This window comes from Plectropomus leopardus, chromosome 17 (assembly GCF_008729295.1).
Source record: "Plectropomus leopardus isolate mb chromosome 17, YSFRI_Pleo_2.0, whole genome shotgun sequence".
NCBI classification, from domain to species: domain Eukaryota; kingdom Metazoa; phylum Chordata; class Actinopteri; order Perciformes; family Serranidae; genus Plectropomus; species Plectropomus leopardus.
The window spans coordinates 999,177-1,020,959 of NC_056479.1; the positions used below are offsets into that span (position 1 = coordinate 999,177).

General features: G+C 41.3%; 1 protein-coding gene across 1 annotated transcript in view; it reads right to left on the reverse strand.

Annotated features, from left to right (window-relative positions):
- The window catches only part of LOC121956787 (carbonic anhydrase-related protein 10-like), a 208,771-nt gene extending 188,945 nt beyond the window's left edge, over positions 1–19,826 (reverse strand). Inside the window, exons 1-2 of the mRNA XM_042505171.1 lie at positions 19,766–19,826; positions 587–661 (exon numbers count right to left, since the gene is read on the reverse strand). Coding sequence (XP_042361105.1) covers positions 587–661; positions 19,766–19,826 — 136 coding nt within the window. The remainder of the gene's footprint in view (positions 1–586; positions 662–19,765) is intronic.
- Positions 19,827–21,783: the final 1,957 nt, after the last annotated feature.

The window sequence follows — 21,783 nt, forward strand, 5'->3', positions numbered from 1 at the left end:
CTTGTTACCGCTGAACTTTAACATTCCCAGTCACAGCAAATAAAAATCAGCCATAATTCTGCTTCTTACAGCATTATAATAAAGCTAGTTCAATAAAAATGAACAAAATAAAATTCAGTTTCAGTTAAAGTGGTGTGGCCACTTTAACTAAAATTTGTTTCCACTTACAAAAGTAACAGCATTGCAATAAAACCAGAATATCTGCCACAAATCATGCTCTCCGTTTAAAACACCGGTGTGACGGTGGACGTAAACAAAAGGATCAGGTGGGGCACATGCTCAAAATAACCAATCCAGATCAATTTAAAAAATGCATTGATCAGGCCCCGATACTTTCAGGACATCCCTAATTTTGAGGCATATAGGAACACTGCTTTTACTATAGAGAAATCAGTTAACAATCTGTTGTAAGTCACTGTTCAATCAAATCTAAGTCTGAGTTCCAACATTTGGTAAGACAATTTTTCACTTCTAAAATTAAGAGTTCAACTCTTGTCAGCCACACATTCCACAGCATTCACAAATATTTTACCATGTGTTGGTCATGACACCACGTTATATATGAGGGGGGAGATATTTCTATTACCTGGAACAAAGCTGCCCTGGACAACGTCCTTATACGCCCACCAGCCTGCATCAAGCTTGGATGTGATTGGCTGAGCTGCAGGGAGACAGACAGAGAGAGGAAACAGTTCTTAGGTTAATTCATTATGTTTCAGTAAGGTCAGTATTTCAAAGTAGGAGCCATGTAGAATCTTCATATCGACACATTAGTGTCCAGGTCAAGACCTTTCCAACAAACTTTGTCAGTTTAGCTCTGTGACAAAGTTTTAATTTTCTCTTTTTATGGACACAAGCGGCAACGTTTATGTTTTGCTCCCATTTTTCACAAATTTGAGTTAAAGATCTAAGACTCTTTTCATGCACTCAATAGATATATTTCTTTTACATTTTGGTCACACTTTTTAAAAAATCCATGTTATGGAAAAGATCTTTGTGTGGGGTGTGTGTGTGTGTGTGTGTGTGTGTGTGTGTGTGTGTGTGTGTGTGTGTGTGTGTGCGCGCGTGCGCGCGCATGCATGTTTTCTTTTGTTGTTTTGTGCCCTTTCCCTAAATTCAGACATTCTTGTGGATTCATCACTGCAGCACAGGAGAAACTTATCATGACTTATTTCTACATCTCAGCAGCAGTTGGAATCATGGCATGGATAATTGATAAGTTGATGTGGTTAGAGCTGATCGGATTGATTGACAAGAGAAGCTGCTGCAGAATGAGTGCGCCTGGCATTCTGCTGCTTCATCTGTGACAACATCAACTCTGCGCCCCATAACCATGGTGCTGTGATGAACAGTGTTTACTGACAATGGTTTTCAAAGTGTTCCTTTGCCCATGTGGCAATATCCTTTATACAGTCATGCTGGTTTTTTATGTAGTGCAGCCTGAGGGGTCAAAGGTCACAGGCTTTAAATGCTAGTTTTCAGCTTTGCCCCTTGCATGCAGAGATTTCTCTGGATTCTCTCTGTCTTTTTCTATTATAGATTGTAGATGGTCAAATCCATTAATTCTTTGCAATTGCGCTTTGAGAAATGTTATTGAACTGTTGACTTGACTGTTTGCCCACATAGTTTTTCACAAAGTGGTGAACCTCGCTCAAATCTTGCCTGTGAATGACTGAGGATGACCCTTTCATATCAGGATACTATCGCCTGTTTCCAGTTACCCTGTGGGAGGTTTCAAGCAGGTGCTTTGTTTTTTTTAAACAATTCAAAAACTTTCCCAGTCTTTTTTTGCAGACAAAAGAAGTTGTTGTTAAGTAAAGTATAATCAATTTCATGCATTTATTGGCTCGTATATGGCACATCATAAGTGATTAATGCATACCATTCACAACTTTGAAAACACATTTAGAAGACTGAATTCTGACAATGTGTCAGAGAGGGTTTTTAGTCACAGAGTTAGATTTCACAAAGACTGGGGATCTTGCAGCGTCAGAGGTGGACAGAAACTATTGCAGCCCTTGAAATCTGCAGTGAGTATGTTATATGCTCTAGCTAGCTAACCACTGTCCCCAAATCAAAAAGGCTATCTGCAAGCTAAGTTAGCCACTGGGATGTTTGCTAGTAGCCTGCAAGCTAAACCTACGTTTTAACTGAAGCTAGCTAGCGCCACTCATATACATGGATACATGATACAATTTTTGAAGCTGGCAATTTTAAGTTCAAACATATAGTTAGCTTGCAGGCTAATACCAAACAATCTAGTAGCTAACTTTAGCTCATAGGTAGACCCTACAGTGGTTAGCTGGCTAGCTTACAGCAGTTGTGTCCCAATTCAGGGTCTGCATCCTTCGGAGGCTGCATTCGAAGGCTGTCCCATTTGGTCACAATTCGAAGGCTCCTCTTTACGCAGCCCACAAATGCAGCCTTCTTTTCCCTCTTTTTGGCGGACACATCGTTACTATCCTTCGCAGCCTTCCACTTCCCAAGATTCCTTTTGCACCCGCGATCTTCAAAAAGTAATTGTCATAATGGCGGCACAGAGCGGAGATCGGAGCGTTGATTTTACTTAATGTGGGTTTTTACTCATTTGAAAATCAAACGCCAGATATGTTAAACTTAGAGGGACATTAAAATCTCATAATTTCATTCATAATACGTGGCGTTAGTAATGCTAACACATAGCCACCTAGCATACTAGCTATGGGAATGTAGAGCCAGCTCGGTGCTGTAGCTCCGCTGTGCTGTCCGCAGCAGAGGAGAGCTCCGCCCGCTGAGCGAGGCTCTACTGACCGGACAAAAATCAGCTTTCAACGCAGGCAGAGGCACTTGTCCTCCTCCTCCAGCAAAGTTTAAATTAAAAAAATATATATAAAAATAAAATAATTTCTCTCTCTCCCTCTCCCCCTCTCTTGGCCTCTCTCTCTGGCGAGCCTTGACAGCAGGAATCAACTGACGTGGGGGTAAGGGTGGGAACAGTCACCTCCGTAGATCGTGTAGGCCGTGTCCTCCGAAGGATGCAGACCCTGAATTGGAACACAGCTAGTATATAGCATACAGCATACCTAGCAGGGATTTCAGGAGCTGCAACAATCGCTGTCCACTTTTTTCTTCTCCACTCTAACACGGTACAAAATTGTTGATGTGTGAATAAGTGAGTAGAAATATTTATAATGCATTATAAGCCCCAGAATTCAACCTCTAGTTTATAACAAGTCAAGAACATCCATAAGACCCTTGCCACTTTATGTGGCCACCCTTGCAAGCATTATGTGTGTTTATGAGTGTATTCATAAAGCATTATAAATGTGTTATAATTCACTATGAATGCCTGCATTGTAGATGTGGTCTTAATAGAAAGTGTTGCCATTATTTCTTTCTAAACATAGTTTAGAAAATAAATAAATAAATAAATAAAATTGGTCCCCAAATCCTGCTACATATTTTGGTTTTGAAGGAATAACTGTTCAAAAAATGAATAATAAATTTACCTTGCACCAAATAACAAATGGTGCAATTTACATTATTTATCAATATTTTGCTGGCACTCAAGTTGTTGCTCAAACTATTGGCTGTACTTCAGCATTTTACAGTACAGAGTACACAACTGATAAAGAGACACCCGTGCCGCTCTCTCTATTGCTGCAACTCAGACCGAAATCCATCAATCATGAAACAGCAAAACTAGGCAGTGCTGATCGAATATCAAGATAATGTTACTTCACTGCCTATTTGTTACCCAAAGTGTTTTTAAAAATGTATATGAAGACCCTGTTTCGCCATAATGACAAGACTTGACAAGACTTGTGAACAGGAAGTGGGATCATACTGCTACCTGCAGTGAATACAGATACCGATAAAAAACCCACATCAAACAATCAAATTAAGCAGTGCTGATCAAATACAAAAAGATTATGTTACTGACTTGCATATCTCTCGCCTCAGTTGTTTTCAGAAATGTGTCAGAATTTACCCTTTAACTGGAATACAAGATTGTTTCTTGCCAGCTGGCCGCCATTGTTTTACACAGACCATTCCATATTACGTCAGGTGCGTAGCATTCTGGCAGTTGTAGGATTCCTACCTCTTGAGCAAAAGTGTCCTTTTACTCTAGTCATGTAGCATCATTTACAAAAAGTATTTGCGTCTTTCTACTGCAGAGACAGCCTAGTTTTAGGTGAGGGCCTTCTTTATGTATGTGAAATTTTTTTTTTAATAATCACTTCCTATTTTAAAAAAAGATGGTGTTATAATTTCTTTTTATAAAACTGAATGAAGTCGGAATTAGGCTTTCAAAGTAGGTCAAAATGGAGATTTGTCCATGTGGGATGCATGGTGTGAATCCCTGTGGTGGGTCTACATTGTGAGTACAAACCAGTGTGGTACACTTAACTCCACACCTTGTGTCCTGTGTGTTTCTGGCCTCAGGCTGCCACTAATTGTGCTGCATCTCCTCTGCCGTCCAGCCCTGCAGGTCTCAGGCAGCCTGTCTGGCAGCAGCAGCACAGTTTAAACAGGGCCACCGGGATCTGACAGGGAGATCTGAATGCCCGAGTTTGTGTTGCAAGTAGCACCAATGTAGAGCTGGGTGACATGCACCAAAGAGGAGGCAGTGGTGGAGGAGGTATTTGATCTTTTACTTAACCCTTTTAAACCTGGATTAACATCATTTTTCTTGTGCCACTTTCTGATGCCTTTCACAAGTATTTTAACTTTTGAACACTGAGAAAATTGGTGCTTGCAAAAACTTTGGAAGAAATAGTTATGAGCAACTTGGTCAGAAATGTCCTGCAAATTGCAAGAAATTAGTAGATTTATACATTTATTTTTTTTAAAAAAAGGTAGGGAAAGTGTCCAGAAAACACCATATTTATAATTATCAAAGTTCTATGTTGAAAATTATGTTGCAAAATTCTAATTGTTATAATTTTTTATAAGCACGTTTTCACATTTCCTTCTTTGTTTTCTTTTCCTTCTTTTTGTGGTTATTTGCAGGTAATTCTTTGTACTTCTCACTAATTTCTTGCTAATTTTTTTTCTCAAGTTGCTCATTGCCTTCTTCCCATGCTTTGAAGGAAATCAAGCCAGTTTGCACAGGTTTCAAGGGGCTAAGTAAAAGTACAAATACCACACAGTAAAAATACTGTGGTACAATTAAAAATCCTGAATTGAAAGTCTTACTGTATAATCAGGAAAATTTACTTTAATAATTGGATTAATATTACTGCTGCAATACAATAAATACGATACAAAAACAGGATGTTGAAGGTGCTAGTGAGACACACAGGTAAGACTTTTCAGAGCTCCTGTTGAGCTCCTTAAGGCTTACATATTTAAACAATATTTACATTTTAAATCTCACGTAAAATACTCAAAATCTATCATTAGTAGGCTAAAGTGTGGTTAAATATCGGTAAAATCAATGTAGGTGATGTCTAATCTGTGCAAATGTGATGGTCTCACCAATGTAAGACATAACACAGACCTAAAAGAGTTCACGGTGCACTGATGTAGCTCAACTTGTACCTGTGGAAGGATCATCAACCATCAACATTGCATCCATCAAAGCAGATATCCTCTCCTCCTTTAAAAAGAAAGACATATCTTCTGTAATAAGAGCAGAGTTGAAGAGCGCATAAGAGGATAACTTTGCAACTTTAAAAAAAAGGAAATAAAACCACTGACATCGAAAAAGAAAGCAACTGCAGTTCATGCAGAACTGATGATGTAGAAGCTAATTTTAAAGCTAGTAAGAAAGGCCAGTCAGCATGGTCGGACAAAATAGTATCTGTACAAAATACGATAACAGACCTCAAGAGGCAAGTGGAAGATTTAAAGTGTGAGAACATGGAGGGGAGGATGAAAAGATCTAACATATGAATAATGGGGGTGCTGGGTAATGAGCTCTCCTAACGCAGTCTCCAAACTTTTTTTCAGTTTTCCAGACAAGGTTGGACAAAGATGTAGAGATTGAGCGCTCACACTGCAGAGACTAGATGCGTGTAATTGTTGCAGAAGTACACAATAGCCTCTTTTACACTGCCTCTTCAAGGTGGGAATTTTACGCCATTATGCAGTCATTCTGTGTAAAAGGTATAATCATAGAATGCGGGGACAGAGCTGTCTCGCCTTTAATCCATCTCAGAAGGTAGTAACAGCGCTGAAATGGGGTCTGTATAAACAGGACAGGGTCATGTGCTGCATAGGTGTGCTGTTTTTAAGACATGCAATGCATGCAACCCCACGATGAAGATTTTAAAAGCAGTTAACAGACACCTAAAAGAGGAGGAACAGCAGCCAAAAATGTCTGCTTAACAGGAAAACAGTGAGGTCCAGGAGCTCCTTATCTTCCGAGCAGAGGACGAGACCAGCCATTATATAACAGAGACACTACATAATTATTATTGACATGCTATGACATTGTTATTGTTTTAAAAACACAACCAATGCCTGTTATATGTCACACTAAAGGCTGATGCTGTTGTGTCACACCTTTCATGCCTCTTTTGATTCTGCAATGCAAGCATGCTATCTAAAGTCACACAATGAGGCTGAATGATGTCACTGGTGTTTAGTTCTGTGTAAAAATGCAAAGGTGGCATAAAGCAGGGACATCGTAGCAGGTCTATAGCGCAATCCCTGTGTAAAAAGGGCTAATGATGGAGATGACATGTACATCCTGAGGAAAGCCTGTGACCATGGTGGCCATTTCAAGTACAACAGTAATTCAGCTGCTATTTTACTGGACTACACAACGAACATCGTACAGCCAGAACGGCTTTAACCAACATTAGAAAGATGACGTTAGAAGAACAGGAGTTATGGAATACTCTCCCATGCCAGAATCTGCATCTGGTCAATTCAATTTCAACCTCTGAGAATTGACTAAAATATCCTTAATTTACACAAGAAATTACACATAAGAATGTTTACATACAAATAACCAATAACCTTCCAAATTATTTCATAGAGACAATCTGAGCATTTTATTTTTCATTATCATCTAGGCTATGTCTATCGCCTGAAAAGAATACTGAGCACAATGTGCAATACCCCAGTGGTTGCCTGTGTGTTTTGTGTGCTTCGGAGCTAGTTGTGTACGTTTGCACTCATGCATGTGCTCTGTGTGAGTATTTGAGGAAATGTGTTTGCTTCTGTGTTGTGTGTGTGAAGGTGGTCTACTAGATATATGTATGCAATACATAATAATAATGCTTTATTTATATGGCACTTTCTAAACAGTTAAAAAGCGCACATTTAGATAAATAAACACATAAAAATTCAAGTACATACACATGCATAAAAACATACATACATATACATAAGGATTATACATAGGTAAGTGTTACTTGTGGCATACAGGGTAAATTTTATAAAAAGGTTAACCTATACAAATGACTTGTCAGGAGCCGCTTAAAGCAAGGCACAGATTCAGCAATTCTGATTACAAAGGCATGGCTACTCCAGAGTTTGGGAGCAGACAACTGCAGAAGCTAAATCACCTCTGGATTTAAAATAATCCATCCATCCATCCATCCATTTTCTTTCCGCTTATCCGGGGTCGGGTCGCGAGGGCAGCAGCCTAAGCAGGGAAGCCCAGACATCCCTCTCCCCGGCCACTTCGTCCAGCTCTTCCCGGGGGACCCGAGGGCGTTCCCAGGCCAGCTGTGAGACATAGTCTCTCCAGCGTGTCCTGGGTCTTCCCCGGGGCCTCCCTACCGGTGGGACGTGTCCTGAACATCTCACCAGGGAGGCGTCCTGGAGGCATCCTAATTAGATGCCCGAGCCACCTCATCTGGCTCTTCTCAACGTGGAGGAGCAGTGGCTCTACTCCGAGCCTCCTCCCGAATGACCGAGCTTCTCACCCTATCTCTTAGGGAGAGCCCAGCCACCCTACGGAGGAAACTCATTTCAGCTGCTTGTACCTGCGATCTTGTTCTTTCGGTCACTACCCAAAGCTCGTGACCATAGGTGGGGTAGGGTAGGAAACAAAGATCGAACCGGTAAATCGAGAGCTTTGCCTTTCGGCTCAGCTCCCCTCTCTTCACCACGACAGATCGGTGCAGAGTCCGCATTACTGCAGATGCTGCACCAATCCGCCTGTAGATCTCCCACTCCATCCTTCCCTCACTCGTGAACAAGACCTCGAGGTACTTAAACTCCTCCACTTGGGGCAGGACTTCGTCCCCGATCCAGAGGGGGCACTCCACCTTTTTCCGGCTGAGAACCATGGCCTCAGATTTGGAGGTGCTGATTCTCATCCCGGCCGCTTCACACTCGGCTGCGAAATGATCCAATGAGAGCTGAAGGTCACGGCCTGATGAAGCCAACAGGACCACATCATCTGCAAAGAGCAGAGACCCAATCCTGAGGTCACCAAAACCAGACCCCCTCAACACCCTGGCTGCGCCTAGAAATTCTGTCCATAAAAGTTATGAACAGAATCGGTGACAAAAGGGCAGCCCTGGCGGAGTCCAACCCTCACCGGAAATGAGTTTGACTTACTGCCGGCAATGGGGACCAAGCTCTGGCACCGGTCATACAGGGAACAGACAGCCCGTATTAGGGGGTCCGAAAACCCCCATATTCCTGGAGAACCCCCACAGGACTCCCCGAGGGACACAGTCGAATGCCTTCTCCAAGTCCACAAAGCATATGTGGACTGGTTGGGCAAAGTCCCATGCACCCTCAAAGGACCCTGCCAAGGGTCCAGAGCTGGTCCACAGTTCCACGACCGGGGCAAAAAACCGCATTGCTCCTCCTGAATCCAGGGTTCGACTATCCGGTGGACTCTCCTCTCTTAGTACCCCCAAATAGACCTTACCAGGGAGGCTGAGGAATGTGATCCCCCTGTAGTTGGAACACACACCCTCCGGTTCCCCTTCTTAAAAAGAGGGGACCACCACCCCAATCTGCCAGTCCAAAGGCACTGCCCCCGATGTCCACGCAATGTTGTAGAGTCGTGTCAGCCACGACAGCCCCACAACATCCAGGGCTTGAGGAACCCTGGGTACCCAACGATACGACTACAAAGTCGATCATTGAATGCGGCCTAGCGTGTCCTGATGCCAAGTGCGCATATGGGACACCCTTATGCTTGAACATGGTGTTCGCTATGGACAGTCTGTGGCGAGCACAGAAGTCCAATAACAAAACACCACTGGGGTTCAGATCGGGGGGGGCCATTCTTCCGATCATGCCCCTCCGGTTCTCACTGTCATTGCCAACATGAGCGTTGAAGTCCCCAGCAGAACAAGGGAGTCCCCAGAAGGAGCACTCTCCAGCACCCCCTCTAAGGACTCCAAAAAGGGTGGATACTCTGAACTGCCGTTTGGACCATAGGCACAAACAATTGTCAGGATCCGTCCCCCAACTCGAAGGCGGAGGGAGGCTACCCTCTCATTCACCAGGGTAAACTCCAACGTACATGCACCGAGCCTGGGGGCAATAAGTATTGCCACCCCTGTCTGGCGCCTCTCACCAGTGGCAACTCCAGAGTGGAAGAGAGTCCATCCCCTCTCAAGAAGACTGGTTCTGGAGCCCACGCTGTGCGTCGAGGTGGTGAGGCCCCGACTATTATCTAGTTGGAACTTCTCAACCTCGCGCACCAGCTCAGGCTCCTTCCCCACCGAAGTAGGTGACATTCCACGTCCCAGAGCTAGCTTCTGCAGCCGAGGATCAGACTGCCAAGGTCCCCGCCTTCGGCTGCGCCCAACTCACACTGCACCTGACCCCTATAGCCCCATCCCATGGGTGGTGAGCCCATGGGCAGGGAGGTCCCATGTCACCTCTTCGGGCTGTGCCGGCCGGGCCCCATATTGTTGTCTTCATCATAAGGGTCTTGTGAGCTACACTTTGTCTGGTCCCATCCCCTAGAAACCTGTTTGCCATGGGTGACCCTACCAGGGGGATAAAAGCCCCTGACAACTGATCACTAGGATCACTGGGACACGCAAACCCTCCACCACGATAATGGTGGTAGCTCTCAGGGAAATAGAAAATAGAAATGGGGAATAGATAGGAGGCCTTGATATGATGATAGAAGTGGCTGACCAGTAAAAAAAAGGGGGGGCTCTGCAATATATTCAGGGACCAGGCTATGCAAGGCCTTGCAAGTGATAAGCAAAATTTTAAAATCAATTCTGTGTTAAACTGGCAGCTAATAAAGAGAGAGGTAAGAGTTGGTGTTATGTGGCGCTGATGACCATGGAAGACTGTATAATACAAGTGAAGAGTGAGAAATTATGCACTAAAAGTTTTTTGCTGATAGTATTGGTTTGATTTTGTGATATTTCTTGACTGGAGGAGAATGTCTGAATTAGTTTTGTAATATGAGATTTTAAGTTCAGATTTTGGTCACACAGGACACCAAGATTTTTTTAGGCTGTTTTTATATTGCTAACGAGGGAGCCAATATATTGATTGACCTCCTTACTAAAGCCATCAGTGCTGATCCCAAGGACCTCAGTTTTGTCAGAATTTAGATGAAGAAAATTCAACATCCAATTTGTAATAGGAGCTATGCAGTCACATGTAGTGTGGTAGGGTGGTTGAGATTAATAGTTTCAACAAAGTAAAGCTGCATGTCATCCACATAAGATAAGAGATACCACTAGTGGGGTTAAGAAGATTGCCCACAGGCAGCACATCTCTGACGTACTGTGGGTAAGCGTGTGACCTCATTTCCGATGCATCTTTGTCTGTGCCTCTGGTAGCATCTCTGAGCTGCTCCTATGAGCGACTCCCAGCTAATCTTTTAACTTGTTCCTTCGACTGCTTTTTATTTGTCTGTGACCGAAAACTCACATAAGTTTTATTTAATCACTCACAGCTGTTTTTCTCCTCTCAGCGGTTTTTCCTGTTTATTCACACAGCCGCTCACTCACTGTTAGCCCGTTAGCTACTTTAGCATTAGCTCTGGTTAGTGATGGCTTCTCCCTGCTCCTCTCCCTCTTCTGCTCTCTCCTGCTCAGTGTGTCAGATGTTTAGTTACTCCTCTGCCTCCTTTAGTTATAGTGTTACCTGTAACAAGTGTAGTTTATTTGCTGCACTGGAGGCGAGGCTTAGCGATCTGGAAGCGCTGCTCCGCACCGTGGATAATCCCTCATTAGCTGCGATAGTTAGCAAGCCCCCTGTAGCCGGTGCGGACCACATAGCATAGCCTCTGCTAGCCATCCCCCCGGCAACCCCCGTGCAGCAGGAGGGCTGGGTGACTGTCCGAGCGAAGCATAGTAAGCCGAAGCCCACAGTACACCTCCCACCCCCCCTTCACGTTTCATATAAGTACTCCTCGCTCAGTGACACACTGGCCGAGGACACAACCCTGGTCATTGGTAGCTCTATTTTGCGAAACGTGAAGTTAGTGACACTAGCGGCCATAGTCAAATGTATCCCTGGGGCCAGAGCGAACGACGTCGAGTCAAATTTGAAGCTGCTGGCTAAACGTAAATACAGTAAGATTGTTATTCACGTCAGCAGCAATGACACCCGGTTATGCCAATCGGAGGTCACTAAAATTAACATAGAGTCAGTGTGTGAATACGCAAAGACGATGTCAGACACCGTAATCTTCTCTGGACCCCTCCCCAATGTGACCAGTGATGACATGTTTAGCCTCATGTCATCACTCAACCGCTGATTGTTGTGGTGGTGTCCAGAAAATGATGTGGGCTTCGTTAATAATTGGCACTCTTTTGGGGGAAACCTAGTCTTATCCGAAGGGACGGCATCCATCCCACTTTGGATGGAGCCGCTCTACTCTCTAGGAAGTTGGCCGAGTTTATTAGAGGCCCAAAAGCCATGACATCCCAGAGTTGGGACCAGGTTGCAGAGTCGCAGTCTTACACGCTTCTCTGAGCTTCCTCTAGCACAGTCACACACCCATAATGTAAATGTTATAAAAAAAGCGTGGTGTCTGTCCCCCCGACCACTTCATTTGTTTAAAGCTAAAATAAACAAAAGGGGATTTGTACAAGAAAATCTCATAAAAATCAACTCATCTCCTATCAAACAGCATCATAACAGGAGAATTAAATACGGACTCTTCAATGTTAGATCCTTATCAACCAAGGCTCATTTAGTCACTGATTTAATATTGGATAACCTTTGATTTATTATGCCTCACTGAGACCTGGCTTTATCCTGATGAGTATGTTAGCCTGAATGAATCTACTCCTCTTGGTCATACAAATAGTCACGTTGCACGGGACACTGGCCGAGGAGGGGGAGTCGCTGCTATTTTTGATTCAAGCTTAGCAATTCACAGTAAGGCTAAGCTAAAACTCTATAGTTCAAGTTTAGTGCTTAAATCAGACAAAATTATTATCGTAGGGGATTTGAACATTCACATGGATATTAATAGTGATAGCCTTAGTTCTGCTTTCTCCATGCTTTTGGATTCAATTGGCTTCAGTCAGTGTGTACATAAACCCACCCACCACTACAATCACACCCTCGATCTAGTCCTCGCATACGGCATCGATATTGAAGATTTATTAGTCTTTCCTGAGATTCCTGTTTTGTCAGACCATTATTTCATAACTTTCAATTTGTTATTACTTGACTTCAAGTCTCTTAGTAAGAGTTACTTTTCTAGATGTCTATCTGATCCAGCATTGGCTAAATTTAAGAAACTGATTCCTTCTGCATTGACATCATTACCATGTCTTTACAGCGACTGAGAATACTCCTACTAACTTAAGTCAATCTCAAATTGATTGTCTCGTTGATAATGCTACTGGCTCACTGCGATCAGCTCTCGACACTGTTGCACCCTTCAAGAAGAAAACAATGAAAACAAAGAAAATTAGCTCCTTGGTTTAACCTCCAGATCCGCAAATTGAAACAAACGTCGTGAAAAATTTGAGAGACACTGGCGTTCAACCAACCTGGAAGAGTCCCGTTTAGTCTGGGCTGGACAGTCTTAAAGTGTACAAGAAGGCCCTCCGCCATGCCAGGGCAAACTATTACTTGTCATTAATTGAGGAAAACAAAAACAATCTCAGGTTTCCTTTTAGCACTGTAGCCAGGCTGACTCAGAGTCACAGCTCCATAGAGCCTTGTATTCCTTCTGCCCTCAGCAGTGACGACTTTATGACTTTCTTTAATGATAAAATTCTAACTATTCGAGATAAAATCCATCACCTCTTGCCCTTACCTGACTTGGCCCCGGACACAGATAGCCTGGATATGGCAGCAAGGCCTGAAATTTATTTAGACCGTTTCTCCCCCATTGACCTTCATCGACTCTATACTTTGATTTCTGCATCTAAGCCATCAACATGCCTGCTAGACCCCATCCCAACTAAGCTCCTTAAGGAAGTTTTGCCCTTATTAGAAAACTTTTTCTTAGATATAATCAATGCGTCTTTATTAACAGGCTATGTACCACAGTCTTTTAAAGTAGCTGTCATTAAACCTCTTCTAAGAAGCCCACTCTTGATCCTGAGATTTTAGCTAACTATAGACCGATATCTAATCTCCCCTTTATTTCTAAAATCCTTGAGAGAGTGGTTGCTCATCAACTCTGTGACTTTCTCCAAGGTAATAGTTTATTAGAGAACTTTCAGTCAGGCTTCAGAGTTCATCATAGTACAGAGACGGCACTTGCAAAAATTATAACGACTTATTTATCGCTTCTGACACAGGTCTAGTGTTGTTTTAATCCTATTAGATCTCAGTGCCGCATTTGACACCATTGACCATCAAATCTTACTGCACAGACTGGAAAACTTAATTGGCCTTAAAGGAACGTCACTAGCCTGGTTTAAGTCATACTTATCAGATCGTTTCCAATTTGTTAACATCAACAATCAACCCTCCGCACATACTAAGGTCTGCTTTGGAGTGCCACAAGGTTCGGTGCTTGGACCAATACTTTTTACTTTATATATGCTTCCTCTAGGCAACATAATTAGAAAACACTATAAATTTCCATTGTTATGCTGACAATACGCAATTATGTCTATCTATGAAACCAGATGAAAATGATCAGCTATCTAGACTTCAAACATGTCTTAAGGATGTAAAAGCCTGGATGAGCCGTAATTTCCTGATGTTGAATTCAGACAAAACTGAAGTTATTGTTCTTGGCCCCAAACACCTCAGAAGCTCCTTTTCTAACAATGTAATTTCTCTAGATGGCAGTACCTTGGCCTCTAGCACTACTGTACGGAACCTCAAAGTTTTTATTTGATCAAGATTTATCTTTTGCCTCCCATATAAAACAAACTTCAAGGACGGCTTTCTTTCACTTGCGTAACATCGCAAAAATTAGACATATCCTGTCCCAAACAGACGCTGAAAAATTAGTACATGCATTTGTCACCTCTAGGCTGGATTACTGTAACTCCCTATTATTTGGTTGCCCCAACAAATCTCTTAGGTCTCTCCACCTGGTGCAAAACCCCGCTGCTCATGTTCTAACGGGAAGCAAGAAAAGGGATCATATTTCTCCTGTTTTAGCTTCTTTGCACTGGCTCCCTGTGAAATCCAGGATTGAATTTAAAATCCTCCTCCTCCTTACTTACAAAGCTCTAAATGGTCAGGCTCCATCCTATCTGTCGTAGCTCATAGTTCCTTACCAACCCTCAAGATCACTGCGCTCTGAAAATGCAGGGTTACTTGTGGTTCCGAAAGTTTCCAAAAGTAGGATAGGAACCAGAGCCTTCAGCTACCATGCTCCTCTCCTATGGAACCATCTTGCAGTTTCGGTCAGGTAGGCAGACACCGTTTCAACTTTTAAGGGTAGACTTAAGACCTTCCTCTTTGATAAAGTCAAGTCAAGTCAAGTCAATTTTATTTATAGGGGTCCCACGGGAGTCACACCTAGGACCTATTTTGTTCTCATTATATGTCAATTTTTAATTTTTCAATTTTATTTATAGAGCCCATTATCACAAAACATGGTTTGCCTTAGAAGGCTTTACAGTGTACGACATCCCTCTGCCCTTAGACCCTCACATCACCCAAGGAAAAACTCCCGAAAAAGAACCCCTGAAAACGGGGGAAAAAAAAGGAAGAAACCTCAGGAAGAGCGGTAGAGGATGATGAGAGATCCCTCTTCCAGGGGTCTAAGGGCAGAGGGATGTCGTACACTGTAAAGCCTTCTAAGGCAAACCATGTTTTGTGATAATGGGCTCTATAAATAAAATTGAAAAATTAAAAATTGACATATAATGAGAACAAAATAGGTCCTAGGTGTGACTCCCGTGGGACCCCTAATGAGAACGGAGCAGATGAAGACACATAATTGTTCATGTAAAACTTGAATTGTCTGTCAAACAGGTATAGGTAAAACCAGAGGCACCAACCCACTTCTGTAATCTATTAAGTAAAATGGTGTGATCAATGATATTGAATGCAGCAGATAAATCCATTAAAACTAAAATAGAATATGCTTTTATCAGCATGCAATAGAATGTTGTTGGTTACTTTCAGCAGAGCTGTTTTAAGAGCTGTGTTTCTGATGGAAGCAAGATTGAAATTTTTCAAAGATATTGTTTTTCCCGGTTATGGTTAGTTGAATTAGGCCATTTAATTGGAGTACTGTTTTTGTTCCACTAAACCATGCTCGAGAGAGAATCCATTTACTGAGGGAAGTATGTCCCTTTTTTTAGGTGGTTAAATGTTTTGCTGCGGCCCTGTCCACAGCAGGACATTGCTTAAGCTTCTGTGTTAGTGTTGTGAGACTGTACCTCATTTATCAGAGAAGTGGTGTGACTTTTTGTTTAAATAGAAATATATATAAAATCCTACCATTTTAAGTTGTATGTCCTTCACCTAAGCCAAAATTAAAAATACGAGTCCTCTTCTTCCTCCCATTTTGCAGCACCCCTTCCCCCCTCATAAATAACAAACAGTCCCTATCCCTAACTGTAGTGCTGTAGTCTTGCACAAATATCGTCGCTCACATCACTCAACGTTACAGTTAGATGTTTATATTTTAATAGATTTTGCATTGTTCCAGTACTATTAGAGTAAATTATAGTTGATTTACTGTCACAAAGTTAACATTTTACTTTAGTCTCTTAAATTTGCTCAAAGTGAGACACAGCGCTTTTTTAATGCTCTTTTCAAAACATTTCAGAGTCTGTGGCTTGGGACTTTCTACCATGCTATGCACTGTGCAGCACGTGTCAGATGTATAGATTAACTGCTGTGGCTAATTTTGACATTTTATGGGTGGTTTTGGAGGTTATTGACGATGCTGATATTTTCAAATTGTATGTTTTAAACCAGAAGTTTAAAGCCAGAAATTTATACATTTTAGAGAACACAATGAATTGCCTGCATTAGACAGGTAGCTTACTCTGTATTATGTATTTGAAATAACTGATATAACTTCAAATCAGTAAAGTCATTCATTAATTGTAATTTTTAATTTATTGTAAAACTTTGTTTAAAAAAAAATCCAATAAATCTACCTTCTACCCTCTAAACTGTACTATATTTATAAACACATGAATAGAACAAATGCATAATACAGAGTAAGCCAAACCGTCTAATACAGGCAATTCATTGTGTTCTCTAAAATGTCTAAACTGAATAAAAATTAATCAAAATCAGCCCAACTGCAGTTAGAATATGCAGACTTCTGGTTTAAAACATATATTTTGAAAATATCAGAAATGAATTGAGCATCCTCAATAACCTCCAAAAACACCCATAAAATGTCAAAATTAGCTTAGCAGTTCCTGATGCACTGTGAATATATATTATGATACAATAATAATATTATTATTATATTTATATATACAATTATAAGTAAATAGTTGTTGTGAAACTCCTCACTTGCAAACATCTTTTTAATGTAATGTCAATATATATAATTAATACAATAATAATATTATAATATATATACAATTATTAATTAAATTATTGTTGTGAAACTCTTCACATGCAAACATCTTTTTAATCACAAGTTGTTTTCATCTATTATAATAATCAGTTATATTCTATGCACATTTTGCTTTTTGTACTCTTTTTTTTCCTGAGACAAGCTGTCAGCATGGAAACTGGATTACAAGCATAATTCCTCTACACATAAGGGCAGGTTAGGAGGCACGGACCAGGTACTGGCGTACATTTTTGTCTAAGTGAGGCTGCTGTACGCAGCTATCCAAGGACTGCTTGCGCATGCACGGAAAGGATCAGGCAGGCCGAACGGATCCGGTACTGACAACATCCGCACATTATGACGTGAAAAAAAAATTAATTAACATTTAAACGGTTGGCAATTTTTCAAACACTTAGTGTTTTTCTAAACGTTTAGAGTTGAAACATTTAGAAGTCACACTCCTAGATGGCACAAAATTACCTTCAACAGAGATATAATTATCCAGTTCCTCAAACTCTATCAGTCTCATTGAGGGTAGTCTTGGTCCCTTCTCTGTTGATGCGAAGCGTATTGCCAGGTCTTTAGGAGTACTAAAGTATTTGATTCAGATCTTAGCTTTGAACTGTAACTAATTTCTGGAATAAATCATAAGTTACTCTTTTGCCTTAAACTAGTTCTTAATTCTGCAGCTAGGTTTTTGACTGGTTTTTAACAGTCCAGGCTGCACTTCATTGGCTCCCTGTTTAAATTAATTTTTCAGATTTTACTGATCACTTTTAAAGCTGTCCCAGAAGAGAAACCCAGACCCAGACCCAGTGGCTACAAAGCAGATATGCTGACCCTATATGAGCCAACTCGCAGCCCAAAGCCAAGTTCAGACTACGTACATATGTTTGCTGGTTCCGACAGTCACTATAAGTGGGTTTCCATTACAGATTTGCATAAAACTTGAGGGATACTTCTGAAATGTCAATAAAACACAATTGTGAGATGACTGTGTTTCCGCTGAGTGATGTTCTGTGACTTCTCCTCTGGTGATAACATTCAAAGAAGCATGGCGACATTAGCAGCTTTATTTCTATTGCAGCCACCGTACTAGCCGTCATTATTTCCAATACAAGGCCACGAAGGCGTGTTATGGAGCCATAATGGAAATACAAGCCCCTTATATGTGGGGGCCCCCATGTATGGGGGATTTCTGGGAGGTGATAGTCCACGATTTCACAGAGGAATTGTGGATTCAAAGCTTCCAGATGACCCACTCAACTTTTATTGCTTGTATTGCTTTTTTGAATCACCTGAAATACCACCTCATGCGAGCGTGAAAACTTTTTGGTGAGCTTTTTCGAAAGTGACGTGTTTCCATTAGGCATATTTAATACTCACAATTTGAATTTGCGCAATTTGAGGATTAATGGAAACTCACCTAGTGTCAGGTTAGGTGATTATGGAGTTAAAAAATCTTGCAAAGACTTTGAAGGAGACATGACAGACTAAATGTTGGTCCATGATCAACCGTCTTTCACAATGTGTGATGTAATCAGTTTATTCTTGTCCTATTGTCATTTTCATTAATATTATTATTTCAGTCACTGTGGGTGGTTATGTCCTAGCATGAGCCCACTCTGTAGGACAGCTAGTAGGGCTATAACTAGTCTTACATAGTATAGTCTGACCCTTGCATTAGATTCTCAGGTGTGGCCTTTGTGGTCGTTTCAAAGCTGCAGTCCAGAAATCCAAAGGTGTCCATGTTCTACCTATCATGGCCCCTCGGCTTTGGAACCATCAGCCTGGGACAGCCAGACTCACAGAACCAGTCACTTCTTTTAAATCTCTTCCTAAAACCCATTTTTATAGACTTGCTTTGATGTGATGTCTTATTGTCTGTGTATTGCTTTTACTGTTTACATTCTTTTCAAGGATGCCCTATATTTGATTTTTTGCTGATATCTGATATTGATATCGATATATCCACTTTTTTCCCACCTGATGTTAGTGATGATCAAGCCTCTTCTGTAGTGGAATTAACATCATGTTCTGCACACTCTTATCATGATGACCAACCAGCAGATGGAGACATGAAATACAATGCTTTTGAGTCTGTGTAATATTCATTCATTTTGCAAAACAATAAAAACAAATTTAAGGTTGCTGTTTTGTACATGTTCACATTATCAATGAAAAAAAATATTGGTTTGTGGTATAAGCAAAAATTAGCATGTTGAGTGATTCCCTTATTTCATTTTAAAGCCAAAATCTGCCAGTACCCCTGACTTGCTGATATTATCGTGCATCCCTGATGATATTTTGCGTCTTTCATTTTTGGATCTCTTGTCTTTTATTTTGACTTAATCTCAACTTTGCCTAAAATTTCCTCCTGCTTACTGTGTGGCTTTCTATTGATATGTTGCATCCTAAGTGTCCAATAAAGTTATATACTAATATATACCAGATATACCAATAAAGTTATTATTGTTACTAATGTCCTCTACATGAGTGAACCCGTGTGCTTGAGAGTCTACAGATGAAAGCACTGGGTTATGATGTGTGAATTTTGATGCATGAATTGAGTCACATAAGTGGTTCTGGATCTGAATGGTGACTGATACTGCGTGTCTCCATGCAAACAGCCTGTTGACACCTACTGTAAATACTGTCAACCACACGCCTAATTTCACCAGTGAAATTACTGGTGATGGCTTACCTTGGCAGGTGTGTCATCATGGTGATTTTACAGGAAATTAAATTTAACTAAAAATACCTTAATCATAATAGCACTATAATAATGACATGGTATTTCTGTTAGTAATTATTGGTGACTTACTATGAGATGACATCACTTCAACAATTTAATTCATTTTTAATTTTCCATATTCTATATTTTTGTGTTCTCTCGTTTTGAAGAAGCCCAGTTGTTTCTTGGCAGCTTACCTGATGACGTGCAGATGAAATATGTTTGCAGAATCACAGATATATCCCAAACGACATGCATTCTTCGTTCAATTCATGCTCATTTGTTGCAGCTGTTGCGGGACGACACTTTGCGGGGTGTCACTTGTAGACGACGCGGCCTAACTTTGAACATTTTCCCCTCTTCTTTGATTCTTTGCTCCCCGTCGGCTGCTCTGAAGCCTCGCAGCAGATCCGTCCTCACAGCATCGCCCTCCTTCGCTTCCCGCTCAGCTGCTCGGGCAACATCTCGATGTTTTTACCCGTGACAAGCATCAACCATCTCTGTATCTATCCTCCCAGAAGACCTGTCAGCTGTGAAATCCCTTCATGGTGTATTTTATGTCTGTTCTTCCGTTTGCAGAGGGTGGATGTTTGCAGCGCACACTCGTCTGCAGCGGATCAGGCAACTTCACTGACGACGCACAGCGCACCGAGAGCGCACACACACCGACACATACTGACACACTCAACATATTCATGATGTTGTATGATGACACAATTTTATCTTTGTAAAGTCAAACAATCAAAAACGTGTCCCCTCAGCTGAAGAAGCCTGTAAATCAGCAGTAGTTTTATTGGGAAACCATGCAAAGTGCCTAAAATGTCACAAAGAATGAGAAAGTCATCCTTTGTATAGAGGAAACTTTACTAGAAGCCATAACATTGATATTTTATGCAACAACTGAAGCAAACACTGTCACGTTCAATACATTTATTTAAAAGTTAAAAGAAAAAAAAGCAATAAAATAAAAGCCCAGTGATGATGTCAGTGAATAAACTTGATATATAAATCGCTCGGGGCAGTGATTCATTTTTATTTCTAAAAACTACAACAGGGTCTTCCAGTGGCTCAGTGGATAGAGCGGCGTATATGACTATAATGTCCTTTTCGCAGCGGCTGCGGGTTCCACTCCAGCTCACAGCCCTTTGCTGCATGTCGTCCCCTCTCGTGCTGTGACTCTGTCCTATCCAATAAAGACAAAAATGCCACCAATTTTTTTAAAAATAATAATAATAATAAAAAGAAAGAATACAACATGGTCGCAAAGCAACCATCTGTGGCTGCAGCGTGTTGGATGCCGACGGCAGTGATAAATGCTGGCTGATACTGACCTACATAAAGACGCTGCACGGCCGCCTGTGGACGCGGTGCGACCTCTAGCGTCAGCTTAGGGTCACTTTATTTAAAAAATCAGCGTGACTGAGCCACATACTAAAGAATGAGCAGTGACGGCCAAAGTACACAACTCTATCACTTAAGTCAAAGTATAGATACTCCAGGTCAAATATTTCTCCATAACCAAGGAGAGTGTCTCAGACAAATTATTACTTTAGGCAAAGTACTGGAGTACTTGCTTTTAAATACTACTTAAGTATTCAAAGTACTTTTTTGACACATCAGGACTCCGAGGACTCCTGTATTTCTGCTGGGGATGTAAGTGTTTTAGCCTCATGAAGAAGTTCACATTATGCTGTTAGAAAATTAGCAATTAGATTTGTTTTATACTGGGGTCTAATATATTTAGACCCACAGTTCATTGCCTGGCGCTGGTTGTGAAACCATCACATGGTGATATAAAATAGTAACACTTCCTTTTACGGGTCTGTAACTTCCTAATCTTTTCCTGGGAAATTTCCTTGAAAGACCTTTGGGGCATTCTGTCAGGAATCTTTCACTTCCTCCCCTCGCTCCTTTCAATTTGAACTCATCCAGTGGCTCATTATGTTCTTCACACCTTCACCTTCGCACTGCACATTTTTGTTAGTAGTCTAATGGAAATTTCTTGCACCAAGTTTATGTTTCCTATGAACTTGTATGACTGAAATGTCATCTGTAGGCCTAGTGAATGAAATTCAACCTGGTGGCAAAGACTTGTACATAGGACATTTTGAGTAATAAGCTAATAATTCAGGCCTGCAAAACTTTTTTTTAATGGAATTTTGTTTGGGTAACTTAGAAAATTAAACTAAGAGTCCAAGTCAGTGTTTTTCAATCC